The sequence below is a fragment of the Amaranthus tricolor genome, chromosome 12, assembly GCF_026212465.1.
Source record: "Amaranthus tricolor cultivar Red isolate AtriRed21 chromosome 12, ASM2621246v1, whole genome shotgun sequence".
NCBI lineage: Eukaryota > Viridiplantae > Streptophyta > Magnoliopsida > Caryophyllales > Amaranthaceae > Amaranthus > Amaranthus tricolor.
In genome coordinates, this window is record NC_080058.1 from 8,646,382 (window position 1) to 8,664,637 (window position 18,256).

General features: G+C 29.1%; 2 protein-coding genes across 3 annotated transcripts; both read left to right on the top strand.

The window, feature by feature from the left end:
* Positions 1-2,889: 2,889 nt before the first annotated feature.
* On the top strand, positions 2,890-7,037 carry LOC130796738 (putative B3 domain-containing protein Os03g0621600). Of its 2 annotated transcripts, none has more exons than XM_057659112.1 (5): positions 2,890-3,049; positions 4,604-4,757; positions 5,950-6,325; positions 6,404-6,498; positions 6,587-7,037. In XM_057659112.1, exons 2-5 carry the CDS (start codon positions 4,647-4,649, stop codon positions 6,854-6,856), a joined length of 852 nt encoding a protein of 283 aa, XP_057515095.1. In that variant the 5' UTR covers positions 2,890-3,049; positions 4,604-4,646; the 3' UTR covers positions 6,857-7,037. The 2 variants fall into 2 exon arrangements, with proteins under 2 accessions (XP_057515095.1, XP_057515094.1); XM_057659111.1 differs by having other exon boundaries at positions 2,904-3,058.
* A 9,675-nt stretch (positions 7,038-16,712) lies between these two features.
* On the top strand, positions 16,713-18,083 carry LOC130828526 (putative B3 domain-containing protein Os03g0621600). Its single transcript, XM_057694493.1, has 4 exons — positions 16,713-17,061; positions 17,153-17,247; positions 17,792-17,923; positions 17,979-18,083. The coding sequence occupies exons 1-4, from the start codon at positions 16,713-16,715 to the stop codon at positions 18,081-18,083; spliced, it is 681 nt and encodes a 226-aa protein (XP_057550476.1).
* The last annotated feature ends 173 nt before the right edge of the window (positions 18,084-18,256 follow it).

Consider the following 18,256-nt stretch of genomic DNA (forward strand, 5'->3'; position numbering starts at 1 on the left):
ACATTTGACCTTTTATGCAATCCAATGCGATATTTTGTTCATTTATATGTCGAATTATACACATTTAAAAATTATAAAAAATTCATATTATGAAAATATGCGATTTAAAAATTTAAATAAGATCCCACTTAACTATATTTTTACTTACATATTAGTCACAATATATAAAATAAATTTAAACAATAAATAATACCAAAAATAAAATATAGCAAGTATTTGTGAATTATAATTTACGAATGCCTACCTGCGAAGAGAAAATAATCGTGATAATTATTGATGAAATACTGTAAACATAGTACATCTATGCGGCAGTAGCCTGACATTTGACAGGCTACTACTACACATGAGACATGACACAGCCCAACCGTAGAAAACGTTATCTACATTCTCAAAATTTTATCATGAAATATAATTTGAAATAAACAACATACATTTTTTTGATATTTTCTCATTGCGAGTTGTATTTAAAATTATATAACTTAATAATAGATGTAATAAATATTAGATTTATTTTATGGTGAAATAGTCTTATATAGAATTTATAAATATATTTACTAATTAAATTTATCCCTCTATATTGTTTTCCTTTTCTCTTTTTTTTAGAATATATACTTTTTTAATTTCTGTCATATTAAGTTTTTCACATTTTAATGTATTTGTTGGCTTGTGTATATTTGAAATTATATATAATTTAAAATTATGTAGTAAGAATAAGATTTGATATGATTATTTTTTTTTACTATATACTTTTTTCGTTCCATTATACTTGTTACATTTGATTTTACGCAATCCAATGTGTTATTTTGATCCTTTATATATTGAACTAAACACATCACAAAAATTATAAATTTTAATATTATGAAAGTAAGCGATTAGACGATTCAAACAAGAGCATTCGACGATATTTTTTCTTATACATTAATCGCAATATATAAAATAAGCTTGAGCAATAAATAGTGTCAAAAATGGTTACGTAGTGAGTATATCAGAATGGAGGAAGTACTAGCTATAATGAGTAAATGTGTAATATAACATACAATGATAAATATTGCAAAAGTCAATTGTTGGAGCAATCAATAAAAATGACAGTATTAATTTATAAGAACACTCTCAATGGTGTAGAAAAATTTTTCCACACCAATCTCTCTTTACAATTTCCATCTCGTCCATTTTAACTTTTTGTATGACAATTTTTGCAATCGCATTAGTGAGAAAACAAAAAAGTTTTCTTTCCACGTCTTAAATAATAATTTATATACCGTAAAAAAATATAAAATATTTAAAGCATATTAAAACATAGCGAAATGGGTGTCTAATTATAGAATATAAAATTTAATGATCATTAGTATATTTATATATATTTTTAATATATATAAATAAATAAATCCCATTTGTAAATAAAAAAAATAATTTGGATAAGTGTCAACTCCTAATTTGTTTGAGAACAAATTTGTATCTCAAAAAATATCCACAATGTAAAAAAAAAAATTAAGAGTTTTTATAATTTTTCTCACCAATGAGATTAAATTTTGAGAAAAAAGATTTCTACATATGGAGTATCTTCCCACAATTGGAAATGCTCTAATTAAAGCATAAAATAAAATACAATTGCTATATTTTCGCATAGGCAAAGAAGATACTCTTTGTCTTTCCGAGTTTGCATAATTTTTTTTATATTTTAGCTTGTATCAACGATTTTATAGTTTCTTTTTTTTTTTGGCCAATTATCTTACTCTCCTTTTTCAATTATATCTACAAACTTGTATAGTTATTTTATATACTAGTATTTTTCCATCTTAAGCACTCAGTTTCTTTCATTCATTTGTTTTTTTTTAATTTTTTTCCACTCAATTTCTTTTCACTAATTTTAGCTCATTTAACAACTCTAGAATATGTACTATTTTCTTCATTTCTTATTGAAGTTTTCCCAAAGAATGTTTACGAGAATTAAAAAAAACTTTTAGATAGTTGATATATTATTTTATTGAATAATGAATTTGATAGAAAAAACTTGGAGAACATAAACATTTAAAAAATATTAAAAAAAATGAATAAATATATAATTTTAAACACAAAAATTCTTGTATGAGACGGTCTCACCGTAAGATGTGCCTCATACTTGGATTAAATAGCCCAATAATAAAAAACTTTAGCATAATGACCTTTTGTATGGATTGTCTCACTTTGAGACGTCTCACACAAGAGGGGTTGTATTTTAAAAATAAGTATGTAACTTTACGTTATTGTTTTAAAAACTGGAATGTCTATCAACTTTTTTATTAGATAAGGACTCTTTGACTGGACTATCCTTTATGAGTATGAGCTGTCGTTTTTTTTTCCTCTATTGACCATAGTTTTCTATGAGTGGGATACAATGAATATGATGATGATGAAGTAATAAAAAACCAACAAGTCTTGTATGAGACTGTCTCGCCGTGTGACGAGCGCATATAAGCAGTAAGTAAAAGTATAAAAAAATAATATAGGAAGCAATTTTTTTAATAGTTTAGGTTGACCCAATTGAAACCATCTCATGGTAAGATGAACTCAATAAACAACACAAAGTCTTGTGAGAGACGATATCTTTGACAGACCATCTCTAATTGGCCGGCCCATTATATATTTTGTAAAATATTATAATTAGATATTAAAAAATAGTGTGATTAGACATTTAAGATTTTGAAAATATACATTAAGAATATGATTTATAAGCATTAAAAATAATATAAATAGACATTAAAAATAATATAAGTAGACATTAAAAATACAGTAAATATACATTTTATCTTAAATAGGTTTAACTTAAAATACGTGTCTCAAACACACAATCTCTCGGAGAATTAGTGATAAATAATTGGCTAAATTGAAAAATTGGGTTCGTGGGTCATTATTTTTGGCAAAAATTCAAAATCTTAGTCCTATGAAGTACTAGTATTTCCTCCAAAACTCCTACCAATATTAGACTACATTTTCTGTTCATTTGTGTGTGGGACTGTGGGTCTTCTCCTTCGTTCTGGTTCATTCAGCAATCAACATTCAGCATCATTAGGTTATTTTGGTACCCCTCCCCAATACTCCATGCTTCCATTACAGCTAATGTTTTAGGACTTTTTGATATCTCTGTCTTCTTCACCGTGTTTGATTCTTTTTAACCCTAAAAAAACTATGGTGTTTTTGAATTTTTTTGATGTTGTTTGCTCTCCGATTGAAATACGACTCGATTTTTAAATGAAATATGAGTATGTGAAAATCGAACTTAAGACTTTTTGATTGATGTTACATGCTTTTCACTTCTGCTCGTTTCTGGTATAAAACATGGGTTTTGATTGGTTTATAAAGTAGCAATTTTTAGTTTTCATATTTGAACTGTTTGTTCTCTTCTCCTATCTTGTGCTCTGCCTTTTGTTTTGGAATATATATTGAACTGGGTGATTTTGTGATTAATCTACTAGCTTAAGTGTTAAATCGTCGCTCTTTTGCTTAGTTCAACTTGAGTCGTTTAACATTCACAGTTTGTGCCTTTGCGGTAATGTTTGATATGCTAGATGGATTATCTCTTGAAAACTTTTTTACTTAACAGTTTTGAGAAATTCAAATTAACTGAAATAAAAAATAATCATTTGAAATTTTTGAATATTCTTATGTGAGATTAAACATACAGCATCAACTTTCATATGTTGGTGCTATGTTGTGTTTGAGTTTTGGATCCACCTTGGTTTGTCCTATTTTTTTTTTTCCGCAAAATTCATTTCCATTTATTACCACCTGAAACAAAAAATTAGAAAGAACAACACATTTTTCACTATTAGAGCTACTAACACCATCGAATACAACAACTAAACAGGTCCTTTAGACTACTCAATTACAACCCGTTTGATAGTACATATTCAATGGTTGATAATATTGAAAAATTAGTATAATTTTAATAGGAAAATCAATTGACAAGTTAGATGGTCATACTTGTTATTCTCCCGTCGTCTCATATTCTTAACAAAATTTATTTTAATACATTATCATATGAAAATGTAGTATTAGTTGATGATGAAAAGTTGTGAACAAAAAACTGTGAATAACATGGTACATTTCATAAAAATTTATACTTCACAACATTCCACTTAAATATATTTTTACTTATACGTTAGCCACAATATATAAAATAAACTTAAAAGATGAATAATATCATTATGTCTAATGTAATGAGTATTTTAAAACGGAGAAAGTACTATAATGTCTATAAATCATTGTCATTATTATCATTTGCCGTTAGTGATTTTACTCTTTACCAGAAATTTTTTTCAGGGAAACAATTTTCAAAAGTAAAAGAAAACATTGTGAACCTTTCTTTTAACAATTCAGGATTCCATTATTCTTTGTTTAATTCTCATAGTAGCAACTTGATAGAAGTATATAGAAGTCTGTATTTAATCTTTTTGGGTAATCATGATGAATATTTGATCTCCATTAGTTCTTTTTTTGTTGTAATTATGTGCAAAAATTTATACATTTATTGGGAATTTGAAAATTCTGGATGTGGGTGTTATTCTATAAAATTTGTTGATCATAATATGATGAAAAGTTAATAATTATGGAATTTCTTTTGTAGTCCTAGACTCCTAGTCTTGAGTGCTGTGAATTAAACATTAACAATGGTGAGGCTAATGAAAAGGCGAAGGGAAACTCCATCAAAGGAATGCAGTACACAACATCCCCCTGAATTTTTCAAGATTTATCTGCCGGAACATAATTCAAAGCAATTGGTAATAAGTAATGTTCTATGTGTATTTTTCTTTGTCAAGAAAAGAAAGATAATCTTGTTTTATTTAATAATTTTGTTAATCTTTATCTGTTTTAAATCTATGAATCTATGCTTTATAATTGTTTATAGAAATTTTGTGGAAAAAATTGATTTTCCTGTGTGAAATAGAGATTAATTCATCATAGCATTCCCTTATGAGCTATTCTTGTGACAGAGAGTCTTTTTGTGAGACAATCTCAAACAAGGAGCTCATATGTTGAGAATTGTATTAATTGAATTTTTAACCCATGTATGAGGAATATCTCACGGTGAGATCGTTTCACACAAGAATTTGTGTTCCCTTACCCTAATTATATTCTAACAATTAGCACTCCATTACCATGATTTAGTTTAGAATTTTAATTTTCTATTTGCTAATTTATACAACATTATTTCATTACCCTAACGCCGTTAAGTGACTCCCAAAATTCCACCTAAGTTAATGTCGGAGGGTTCAGTATACATAACTTTACCCTTGTTGGTGATAGCACTAACAAAAAAGCTATTTCCGATTGCCCTTTGGTAACAAATATCATGTGCAACTTTGCATAAATAAGAACTGCACTTGATTTATACTTACATATATTAGGGTTGTATTGGCACTAAACGATGATTATTGGTTTACTTTTGCTTGCGGTTATTGGTTGTTGGAGGTTGAATTAACATGGTTAATATGAACCCTAAGCATTTAGAGCTAGAGAATTTTGTACAAGCTACATTCAAGTGAGAATTCTTGCTCGACATAATGAAATAAATGTCTAAATGCTCAGTATAGAATATGAACCCTTTTCTTGGCTTCCTTCTATAATTTCATACTTCATGTTTGATCTTACAAGTGTATTAATAGAGCCATATCTACTGATCTTACAAGTATCTAATAGATTAGAGATAGATCCACTTCTTAGTAAACCCGCCTTATTGTACAGTGCACGAAATGCTGGTTATGGAAGTTGCTCTTAACTTGTCATATTTAGCTATGGCTTCTTCGAGTTTAAACACGAATAGTAAATTTCTTTTGTGTTATAGAGTGATGGTAGCGCATTCATTCACTGAAAGGCGTCTTGTTTTATAATACGCCTAGAACATACCGGGAACAAATAGAAACAAACTTAACGAGGACTGATTTGGATACCTGAAATGGTTTAATCTTGCAGGTAATACCGCCTGCGTTTATAAACAACTTTAATGGGAGGATTCCAAGCAAAGTCGTCTTGAAAAGTTTACAGGGAAAAGATTGGAATATAGAGTTGGAACACGATGAAAGGAAACTACTAATGAAAAAGGGTTGGGATCGCTTTGTGATCGATAATTCATTAGAGCGAGGAGAGTTTCTGATCTTTTCCTATAGCGGAAATACTGTGTTCATTGTCAAAATATTCAGTATCAATGGATGCGTTAAAGAAGAAAGCAAAAACATCGATGACCATTCTTACATGAATGTGGAAGAAGAGTCAAACTTAGATCACGAATTCAGCCCTTCTTTGAGTTTTAAAAAGGGCATGCTACTTGAACCAATAGAAGTATCTGATGGTAAGTTGTGCATCACTCTATGAAGATGCCCATCTTTTCGAGTGCATCCCGATATAATTATAACGAATATGCGTGCAGATTTATCTGAAGCAATGCCCGAAGTGGTTCAAGAAAGAACCGTTCAATCGAAGAACATACGATTTTCAAAATTCATTGATGGAAGGGGATATGTGGTAAAGTTTTCGTCGTATATGTTCTTGTTTGGTGCACCCATTTATCAGTATAAACTAGTATGAAGTATTATTGTGTGTTCTTGTGCAGCATATTCCTGCAGCCGTTCTCAGAGAAAACAATGTAAAGTTGCCCAGACCGACTAAGGAAGTACTTTTTCGGTACAAGAGGGTTTCGCAGGTAGCGAAGGTTGTTCAAACAACTAGGAGACGTGTTCGATTTAGTACTGGATGGAAAGATTTTCAACGTAAGTGTAAAATCGTCGAGGGTGATGAGTGTGAATTTGACATTGTCCTTGGTAATGATAGACAAATCAAAGAAGTTGTGCTGTTGCGAATTTGCTCCAATACTAGACAATAGCATTGTATGTGAATGTGTATAATGAAGCCAAATTCATCTTTTGGGAACAAGGTTGATGTGTATATGAAGCTTTTGCCCTAACACTAGAAATGTATTTTTGTTTCCTGTTCTAATGTAACGGGATAGCACATCCGTAAAAAAACCCATTTTGGATATTAAAAAAGGTTTTTTTATTTTATTTTAATTTATTTTTTTTCTGATGTTCAAATTACGTTTTGTAAGAGTGAATTCACTTAGTTATCTATAATTTAATCTCTTATGTTCAATCTAATTTTAATATATTCATTCAAGAAATACAATCACTAGGTGATATATTTCATTTCATTATCAATTAATGAAATCATATTCTAAAAAACAATACTTATAAAATAGTTTGGTATAAATTAATGTTAATCATGTGTCTCAATCAATATTCATTCATTTAAATACTTTTTATTTAATAAAATTTCACCTTGTGGGTTTAAAGATAGATGATTATTTAAAATAATTGTTATATTAGTTTCTTTTCTTGATGAATGGGTCCAATTAAATATTTCAACCTTTACAGAACAGAAGAAGTATGAATGAACTAGACTTACATATTGAAAACGAATAAAGAAAAAAAATTTCATGTGAACAACCATTAGAATGGAAACATTGATTCATATAGGCGATCCCAATCTTTTTTGAGATTATGTCTGATATTATTATTGTTTTTTTTGGCCAATAAAAATTTTTCATTCATCAGAAAAAATCATAAAACATTAAGGTAAGGACAAAACTCAACTTTTTTTATTTGCATTATGTGGAAACGAGGTCTACCTTTTATAAAAGGTTTTCCCGTCCCACTCTTCATATGCTATTATTAGGGTTATTGTTGAGATAAGTACAACTTCTCAAAATCATGTCACGTATCAAGCAACAACCAATAATAATATTCGATTCCCTTCATCGTCTCTAAGATATTACAACATTAACAATTGACATAAGTATTGATAAACTGATACAGATTACTAACTTTTGTGAGTAAGATTAAAAGTGAAAAAAAAGTATAAGAAAAATCATGTTTATAAGAATTAAAAAACTTATCTATAAGAATTAAAAAATAACCAACAATGTAACAAATTATGTTTTATAAGAGTAAATTCACAAATTATGTTTTATAAGAGTAAATTCACGTAGTTATCTGTAATTTAATCTCTTTAGTGCAATCTAATTTTAATATATTCATTCAAGAAGTACAATCACTAGGTGATATATTTCGTTTCTTTATCAAATAATGAAATCATATTAAAACAAACAATATTAATACCTATAAAATAGTTTGGGATAAATTAATGTGTTTAATCATGTATCTCAATCAATATTCATTTACTTAAATACTTTCCATTTAATAAAATTTCACCATAGAGGTTTAAAGAGAAAATTTGAAAAGAATAAGCAATTTCATATAAAAAATTTAAAAATTAAGCAATTTATACACATAATTTTCAAAATAAGCACTTTTTGCACAGAGTACAGATTCGGACATTCGGTATTGTTCGCTGTTATTAAAGCGAATAAAGAAGTTTGGTAAAAAAAATCAAGGTCTTTGTTCGTTATTAGTAAAACAGTGAACAAAGATTTTGACTATTTTTAACCAAGCTTCTTTGTTCGCTGTTAGTAATGGCGAACAATTACAAGACTAATTTAATTACTTGTTTGTTCCAATTTTAATTGTTATTTTCTAGGCTAATTACTTGCTTGCTTCAATTTTAATTATTAATTTTTTGGGCCATGTAAATTTTACAAGGCTTATTTTTAGGTTTTTTAATCATAAATTCTTGTGAGAGACGGTCTCTTAAAATGTTTTTTAAAATGTAAGTAGGCATTAAGAATGATATAAGTAAACATTTAAGATATTAAAAGTAGGCATTAAGGATACGGTAAGTAAGCATTAAGAATAATATAAGTAGGCATTAAGAATACGATAAGTAGACATTAATCTTTAATAGGTTGAGCTTGAGGTATGTCTTTCAAAGAAACGGTCTCTCAAGAGACTAGCCGATTAATTATTATAAATAACCATAACTTTTTAATAGAAAGGAAGTTAATTTTAGGCCCTTATCCAATAAATATCAACTTTTCCAAATTTTTAGAAAATAAAATAGGAAAGTTAATTTTAGGTTTTTAATTAAAATAATTATTAAAAAAGCTACGAAATTAACTTCCATTTTATTAAAAAGCTATGATTATTTCTAATAATTAAAAAGCCTAAAAATAGCCTTGTAAAATTGACATTGCCCAATAATATAGCAATTAAAAATGAAACAAGCAAGTAATTAGCCTAAAAAAATAGCAAATGAAATTGGCCTTGTAAATTGACATGACCCAAGAAAATAGCAATTAAAACAGAAACACACAAATAACTACCAACGAACAAATACCTTGACTTTTTTGACCAAACTTCTATGGTCGCTGTACCGAACCTGTGTTCTGTGCAAAAAGTGTTTGATTTGGGAATTAAGTTCATAAGTTCCTTATTTTTTGAATTTTTTTTATGAAATTGCTTATTCTTTTCAAATTTATGGTTTAAAGATAGATAATTTTTTTAAAAAAACGATTATGTGTCTAGCCAAAATAATCTGGAGTTATATTAGTTTTTTATTATTTAGATTCTCTTTTTTTGATGTATGTGCGGAATGTGCCCAACTAACAATGTAGCAGCCTTTACAGAACAAATGAAGTATGAATGATCCAAACTTACATATTGAAAACGAATAAAGAAAAAAATATTCATTTTAATAAGTAATGACTATTAGAATTGATATATTACTTCATGTAGGCGACCCCAATCTTTTTTGAGATTACGTCTTTGATATTATTATTGTTATTGCCGAGAAACTTACAAATTCTCAAAATCATGTCACGTATCAAGCAACGATCAATATTAATATTCAATTCCCTTCATCGTCCCTAAGATATTACAACATTAAGAATTGACACAAGTATTGATAAACTGATAAGGATACATTGATCATATTTCTTATAAGCGGAATATACTAGATATAATAATCATGATGATAACTATTAATAAATTGACACTAACTTGTGTGACTATGATTAAAAGTAAAAAAGAAATGAGAAAATTTATGAGATAAAAGTTGAAAATAATTTATGAGGACATTACTTAAAATAAAAATATAATAAAAAATTAAATAAACAAATTAAAATAAAAATTATATCAATCTCTCAGAGAAGCAGGGTATACCGCAAATTCCCTAAGAATGTCAAGCTCTATTACTCTAGGTAAAAAAGAGTACCTGATGATAAATCATAATCATAATCATAAATACTGATAAATGAATGGAAAAATAATACATAATGTTTTTTTAGAGTTTTATCAAATATAAAAGTATTAATTTAATATTATTTATCATAATCATAAATCATGAATACTAATAAATAAATTGAAAAATAACACATGACGTTTTCTTAGAGTTTTATCAAATATAAAAGTATTAATTTAATAGGATTATGTAATTGATTGTGTGCATGACAATAATTTATTTTCCTAAATGAATTTGAAGTTAAATTAAGCAAGTATTTAGAATAAATTTTTACATTAATTCTTTATATATCTAATAAGAATATTAAAGAGATTAATTACTTTTTTTAAAAAAATTTATACGTAAGTAAGAAATTATTACTGAAGAATATATATTGATTTAAATTATCATCATAAACATGAATATTAATAAAAAAAAAATTTAGAAAATAGCAAATAAAAAACTTTTTATACCCTTATACTATTCTTTAAAAATTTTATTTATATCTCTATACTAAACTCTCACATCATATCTAATGGTGTGAGGGAGTATAAATTTAGAATGTTCAATGCCAAAAGCCCAAAACTTCTATATTCTCTCAGAACTCCGAAGCGCCCATCGTTTTCGCCAAAATTCTCTATCGCTTATTATACTGTTGAAGTGCTCAAACCTCAAAGTACCCAATAAGAAGTATATTACTACTATTCTTTGATTAAATCTAACAATTGGAAGACACGTAAAGCTGATGATGATTGCCGATCGATTTTTCAATTTTGATCGCCGGTAATTCTTTTGTGTTTGTAATTTTGTGCAATTTGTTTTTATATTTTTGCTGAGAGATAGAAGTATATTAATTTGGTGATGAAATTCAAACACTCTGCATGTTTATTTATATATTTTTGTAAATTTTTTATCATTATGTGATGCAAACAGAATAATTAGTAATTTTGAGGTTTCTTTTGTAGCTCGAAGCCCTAGCCTATCAAACATTAACAATGGAAATGCCGGTTAAAAGGAGGAGAGGAAGCCCTAGCCTATCAGTTTGTTTATTTGTATGAGTTGCCGCCTTCACTTCCTAAACCTTAATTATAGTTTATTACGAGTCGGATACACTGATAATATTTTATTTAATTAATTGAAAAAACTGATATTAATTATTTAAATTTTTGTCATTTTCTATCAATAATACATACTTTGGTCTTAATATTTTAAATAAAAACAAAGGTTGAATATCAAGAAAATGTTTGTTTAAAAGTGAATTATTTTGAGTTAATTGATAATACTAGAGTTTATAACGAGACAATGGACAAATGTATAAATAATTAATACTAATTTTTCCTGATAAATATTGTTGATATATAAAAATTCCTAAATCAATTACTATGATTTATAACCATAAAAGAACAAAAATAATAATCATAAATCACCATACAAAAATAATAAATGTGATGTTCCTATCAAATCATACACAAACCTATCTTTATATATGCATTATAAAGCTGTCTGATAAAAAATACTTTCTCCATTTCAAAATACTTAGCAATATTTTTTATTCATGCGGTCGAATACACTAACTCAATCATTAATACCTCTGATTACGTATACTTATAAAAAATTGATATTAATAAGACGAATCAAACAAAATCTCATTTGACTATGTTTAACTTATAAATTAAAAATTAATAGCAAACTAAGAGTGATAAATAAATGGTGTCATATTTTTTAATATTGCAACTAATATAGAACGAAGAAAGTATATATTAAGACGTAGCCATGGCATCAAAACTCGGCCGAATTAACTCGAAGCGGCTGAGTTGACACGGTTTTCCAATCAACCGTTCTGATATCACGCGAATTTTAATGTGAACACCACGGAAATCGCCTGTTTTGGCTGTTTTATAAGGGAGACTTGGACTTATTTCGGCCGTGATTCAAGCTGTTGGGGCGAGATTTCACACACACCAAAGAAAGTAAAACTCAAAAATAAAAAAAATGAAGGAATAGGTAACAAAACTTACATATTTTGATTTTAAAGAAAAGACTCCACCATTAAAGCTTGAAGTCGAAGCCTTGAAGGTATCACTCAGAGAGTTACTATGTGAGTTGACTTTATTTTTTTTACTCTGTTTGTTTTGAATAAAAATGTAGCTATTCTAAGAGCATGTATAAGTACATCCTCTTAAACATTTGTCTTTCTTCCTCTATTTGACATATAATTATTCTTTCATCCACATCACATCATGTTTTACTATTTTCATCATTTTTCTCAAGTTTTCGTAACATTTAAGTATCCTCTTACATCCTTTTGTTTTTTCTCTTTCTTATTTTATATATACCCCACCATACAAATTTTTTATATTTTTATATTTTTATATTTTTTAATTATTATATTAATTTTATAATATTGATTTAATGATGTTAATTAATCTGTGGGTTCTCAATTATAAAATATATCGATAATTAATTGATTACTAATTATAAACAATAAATGAAAAATTGACATTATCAATTGGTTATCAATAATAAAATGTAACGATAATTAATAATAAATTAAGACATTAAAAGATATTATCAAACAAGATATAAAAAATTTACAAAAGCATTAAAATTTTAAAACGAAATTAGTAAACATGCCTTGAAATTGAATTACGTAAGGATTTTAAAATACGAATTAGTCAGAATACGAGATTTCGAACTTTTGCCACAAGTGGTCGATCAAATCATTCTTCAAAGAAAAATATGCTTGTCTATCACGAATCTCTTCTCTTGTAGCTAATAGTGTCGCAAAGTTCTGTTCGTCATATCGCCCTGGCATGACACAAAATGTTATAGCATTACCGCTTGAAGATCCCGGTACATTTTCAGGCTGTTCTTGGGAGAACTCTTAGGGGTCTTTATAATTTGTGTAAGTGTCACGCTTGTCTTCTACAATCATATTATGCATAATGATACATGCCATCATGATCTTCCATAACATAGTCGCACTCTATGCCAAAGCTGATTTTCGAATAATTGCAAATCGAGCTGATCTTGAAACCGTAGAGTTAATGTGATCCCAACGTAGTTGCATGGACTTTTGGGACCTTTCACTTATCTCATTGGGGTTCTCTTGCCGTGCTAACTCGTAATATTTAACTATATCATTCCATAAGCCAACCTTTCTAGTGTTAGTGTTTCGTTCTATATCTCCTCCCGCATTAATGTAGCTCAAACCAATTGCTTTATCTTCAGGTATGCTCCAAATCACCCGATCACCAGTCGTTCGGGCTGTAGTTGTCTTTTTAGCCGTGGTAAAGACTTGTTGAGGAACCACTTCAATATCTTCCTCTTCAATATCTTCCTAATGTATTTCTTCGAGATGTCTTGTTTCCCTCATTCCCGAAGTCGGAGTACCATTATAAGAATCCTTCCCCCTTGGAGATTGCTCCATTTGTTGAGTTAAATGATCAAAAACGGGGAACGATGAAGGATATTGATTAAAAGATTGTTGAGACGGAGTAAAAAAGTGGGACATTTTGATTTAGAGGGGTGTATCTTTGATTAACTGGTCTTGGTTGATGTCCAAACTACTATAAAGCAGCTTCAAATTGAGTATTGAGGATATTTGGATCATAAGGGCCAACATTTGAGTTATTTTGAGAGTTTGAATAAGTAGAAAAATCAAAATTTCTATGATTTGGGTTATTTGGATTCATAATTATTATAGTAATAATACAAAAAATTAATATGAGAAAGTAAGCTTTAATATGAGGTAATTATACTAATTATATCTAGTGAGAGAAAATGACAAAATTTAATGTGAATGTAAAATATCCAAATTTCGGTTCATTTTATAGAGAAAAAAAATCTAAACTATTGATAATTTTTTTTTTATGTGTCAATTTTTTTATATTATCATATGAGTAGTTTTTTAGGTAAAACATACACTAAAAATAAAAGCCAATAATTACATAACACATGTCAATATATGATTGGGTAAAAAAAAAAATAAAAAAAATAAAAAAAAAATCCTAGCCGTGTGAATGTGTATTGGGAAACAAAAAAATTATCTAAAATCACTCCTGTTTGCAGAGAGGATGCATTGTTATCCTCTTTTTTAAAGGACTTGAACACATTAAGAGGAGGATTTAAGAGGTTATAAGAAGACATAAAAAGGAAAAAAAAAAAGGGATTGTACATGCTCTTAGGGCTATCATTGATGATACACTCCAAAGTCCAACACTCCAACCTAATGTTTTTAATTTCTTGTCAGTAATTTTTTTTTATTTTCATCATGGACTATCAATATTCATTAGTCTTGTCTTGTCATATCTATGTTTATTATTGCGAATTACAGGTGAGAGTATTTCTTACTCTCTAGTCTCTAGTTTCTATTTTTTTTGATTTGCATTAAAGATAAAGAGGGTAATTTTTGAAAAAGTAATAATAAATGAAAAGAAAGAATAAATTGTATGGATGAAATAAAAAGATAGTTAAAATGTATGAATGAGATTAAAAGAAAATGATTAACCATTATTTAAAAATAAAAATAATGCAAATTAAGTGGGACTGTTTAAAATAAAAAATGCTGCAAATTTAATAGGATAGAGGGAGTATGTTTAAATAGTAAAGGGATTTTTTTATATAATTGAGTAAATGACTACTTTTTTTTATGAATTTCAGATTTTAAATTTTATTATTATATGTAATATTTCAAAATTAAATAATAATAAACCGTTCAAAGGATATATTTATATTTTAAATATATTAAAGGGATTTTTTTTATATTTGAGTAATTGACTACGTAGCTAACGAGATCTCATATGTAGTAGTATATATTTTATTTTTTATGTACTTCCTTTATTGTGAAATACTTACTACATTACGATTATTGACACTATTTATTGTTTAAGCTTATTTTATAAATTACGGCTAAAAGAAAAATAATAGAGAACCGAGGGACTACTACTTTACGTCTATTAGTCATTGCTAACATGTCAGAATGTAAGATGCACATAAAACATTCATTATCTTTATTGCTTTATATAGGGATTTTTTTTGGAACCATGTGAACTAGAGATTACAAGTATGTTGAAGCATTGCCTTATTCCTATACAATTTTTTAACAATCTTCAATCATTATTGGCACCAAAGCTCAAATGATGATTAATTGATTATATTGGGTTTATTTTTGTTTGTGGATATTGTTTGTTGGAGGTTGAACCAGGTTAACATTACTATAGAATATTGAGCTAGCTTATTGGTTGAGGGTTTTCCTTTTCACCCTTGTGAATGAGTTTAATTCTCTAGTTTACCCCTGAATAAAAAAAGCTTAACATTACCAATTTTTTTATCTTGTACTTTTTTGCTTCTAACCCCAAGCATCATGTGCTTATGTGCTGTGCGACAGTGGAAACATATATCGAAAAACAATAAAGATTCAAACAAACAATAAAAAAATCACATCGATAAATTAACGTGGTTCATTATCAATGTGATAACTATATCGACCGGCACCAATAATAATAAAACTTTCACTATAAATTGGGAGATTATAAGATAAACATGAGAAGCCCCGACTCTCTTAGCTTTTTCTCTCTTTTTAGTTTTTCCCCATCACCTAACCCTAATTACAAAAGGAGTTTATATAGTAAACCTCTAAATAAGAAGAAATTAGGTTAAGAAAACAAGTGTAACCGGCCCAAAAACGTTGAAAAACTGCTTCCCGCATAACCGCAGGAAGCGACGAGTCATCGCTCATATGCAGCGACTCGTCGCCAAGTCTCTGAACTCCAAAACTTGAAATCAGCAAAATTCGCAACCAGTGAAAATATTCGCGACTCGTACCTGCTCATTTTCCACAACCAGAACCTGAACGACGATTTGTCGCTTTTGTCCTTCTCTGTGCAGCGAGTCGCGGCCTACACTCTGGAAAAAGTCAAACTACACGGTCAACACTCGACCCATGATTCATCATCAATAGATCTTAGACTCGGTTCAAGTCACAAAATTCCAACATTATGTCATTCAGAATGCAGATTTAAGTCATGGTTATTTTAGTATGGAACCCCTTTTATGCCTTCCTTTTTTATTGCATACCTCTTATTTGACCTGGAAAATGTTTCTAATAGAGCCTTCTCTATTCTTATACTCTCTTTTAATTTGGAGAGTGAGCTTCTAAATTTGGGATACAGTTGCTTCATATCTGTACCTTATACTCCCTTTTAATTAGAGATAGATCAACTTCTTTATAAGCCCACTTTAGTAATGCTGGTTAAGGAAGAATTACTTTTAACATGTTCTGTCATCAAATTTAGCTTTGGTTTCTTCGAGTTTAAACACAGATAGTATACTGTGTTATCGAGCAAATTTCTTCGAGTTTAAACGCAGAAAGGCGCCTTGTTTTCCTAAAACATTCTGAGAATGAATATAAACAAACTTTGTGCTGGATGAATTATATTTAATCGTGCTGGATGAATTATACTTTCACTTATCCTTTAGAGGAAAATGAGGGACTATGAAGACTGATTCGTATACCTGAAATGGTTTAATCTTACAGGTAATACCTCCTGCTTTTATAAGCAACTTTAATGGGAGGATTCCAAGCAAAGTCATCAAAAAACTTACAGGGAAAAGATTGGAATGTGGAGTTGGAACAAGATGGAAATAAATTACTTATGAGAAATGGCTGGGATCGCTTTGTGATTGATAATTCATTAGAGCTAGAGGAGTTTTTGATCTTTGCTTACGTTAGCAAAACTACGTTCATAGTCAAAATATTTAGTATCAATGGATGCGTTAAAAAAGAAAGTACGACCATCAATGAGCAGTCTTACGCGAAGGTGAAAGAGGAGCCAAAATCAGATCAGGAATCCAGTCCTACTAGCTCTTGTAAGACAAGTTTTAAAAGTGACGTGCAGCATGAACAAATCTCTGAGGGTTAGTTCTTTCACTCTATGAAGAAGCCCATTTGATCCTTTTTAGTACATCGCATTGTATCGATAAATAATCACAAGTAATGTGCATGCAGATAAATGTGAAGTAATGACCAACGTTGTTGAAGGAAGAACCACTCAATCGAAGCGTATACGATTTTCAAAAGTCGTTGATGTAAGGCCATATCTGGTAAAATTTTCCTTATATGTGCTAGTTTGATATCAGTAAGGAATTAGGAATCGTAATTTGTACTATATTTCCTTTTCTGTTCATTTCATATCCAAATTTGAATGTAATATCAAATATTGATATGTCATTAACGGCCCGTTTGATAGGTGTTAATAAATGGTGGTAATGGGAAAAACTTGTGTAGTTTTGGTTGAAAAATCTCTTGGCTACCTTGATGGCCGTGCTTGTCCAACTTCAATCATCTCATTTTCTTCATAAAATTCATTCCAATGCATAACCATTGGGGAGGTGGTATTAGGTGGTAATGGAAATTTGTGAGTAAAAATTTTTTTTGATCAAAGTTTCATTACTATGGGAATACCATGGAACTTTTGATGAAATTTTACGCTTTAAATCACTTCCATTATCACCATTTAGTACCACTAACCAAACGGACTGTTTGTATTGGGCCTTGTTTCATCAATTGATCTATAAAACTCCCACAAAAACCAGTTGTATCAAGCAAAAGTAGCTGTGTTGGTATTAACTGTGTGCTCTTGTGCAGTCCATTCCTGCAGCGGTTTTCAGATCGAAAAACGTAGAGTTTCCGAAATCTAAAAAAGAAATACTTCTTGCGTACGGGAGTGAGGTTTCGCGAGTAGGGAAGCTTTCTCAGACAACTCGCAGGCGTGTTCAGGTTACAGGTTACGCATGGATGGAAAGCTTTTCAGTTGAAGTATAACATTGTGAAGGGCGATGAGTGCAAATTTGAGGTTATCGTTGGTAATGATATGCGTATTAAAGAAATCGTGCTGTTGCAAATTCGCTCCAATACCAGATTAATCCGCTGCAGATGACAACGTATAAGTTTGCCCCAATGACGAAAGAATTAATAGATCGTCGTTCATACAATCAGGGGCCATGTTTAGGGTAGAAGGTTGATGGGTATGAAAGAACGTTTCCTGTTTTATAGTTTATCTCAAAATACAAGCCTTTAGGTAAACGTGCTTTTTTGATCTACAAAGCATTC

What these genes read in the sequence shown, in the direction of transcription:
- LOC130796738 (XM_057659112.1), top strand. Translation starts at nt 4,647, where the DNA reads ATGGTGAGGCTAATGAAAAGGCGAAGGGAAACTCCATCAAAGGAATGC. An exon ending in ACCAATAGAAGTATCTGATG is followed by an intron (nt 6,326 to 6,403) that starts GTAAGTTGTGCA and finishes ATATGCGTGCAG; the next exon opens with ATTTATCTGAAGCAATGCCC. An exon ending in TTGATGGAAGGGGATATGTG is followed by an intron (nt 6,499 to 6,586) that starts GTAAAGTTTTCG and finishes GTTCTTGTGCAG; the next exon opens with CATATTCCTGCAGCCGTTCT.
- LOC130828526 (XM_057694493.1), top strand. Translation starts at nt 16,713, where the DNA reads ATGGGAGGATTCCAAGCAAAGTCATCAAAAAACTTACAGGGAAAAGAT. An exon ending in GCATGAACAAATCTCTGAGG is followed by an intron (nt 17,062 to 17,152) that starts GTTAGTTCTTTC and finishes ATGTGCATGCAG; the next exon opens with ATAAATGTGAAGTAATGACC. An exon ending in TTGATGTAAGGCCATATCTG is followed by an intron (nt 17,248 to 17,791) that starts GTAAAATTTTCC and finishes GCTCTTGTGCAG; the next exon opens with TCCATTCCTGCAGCGGTTTT.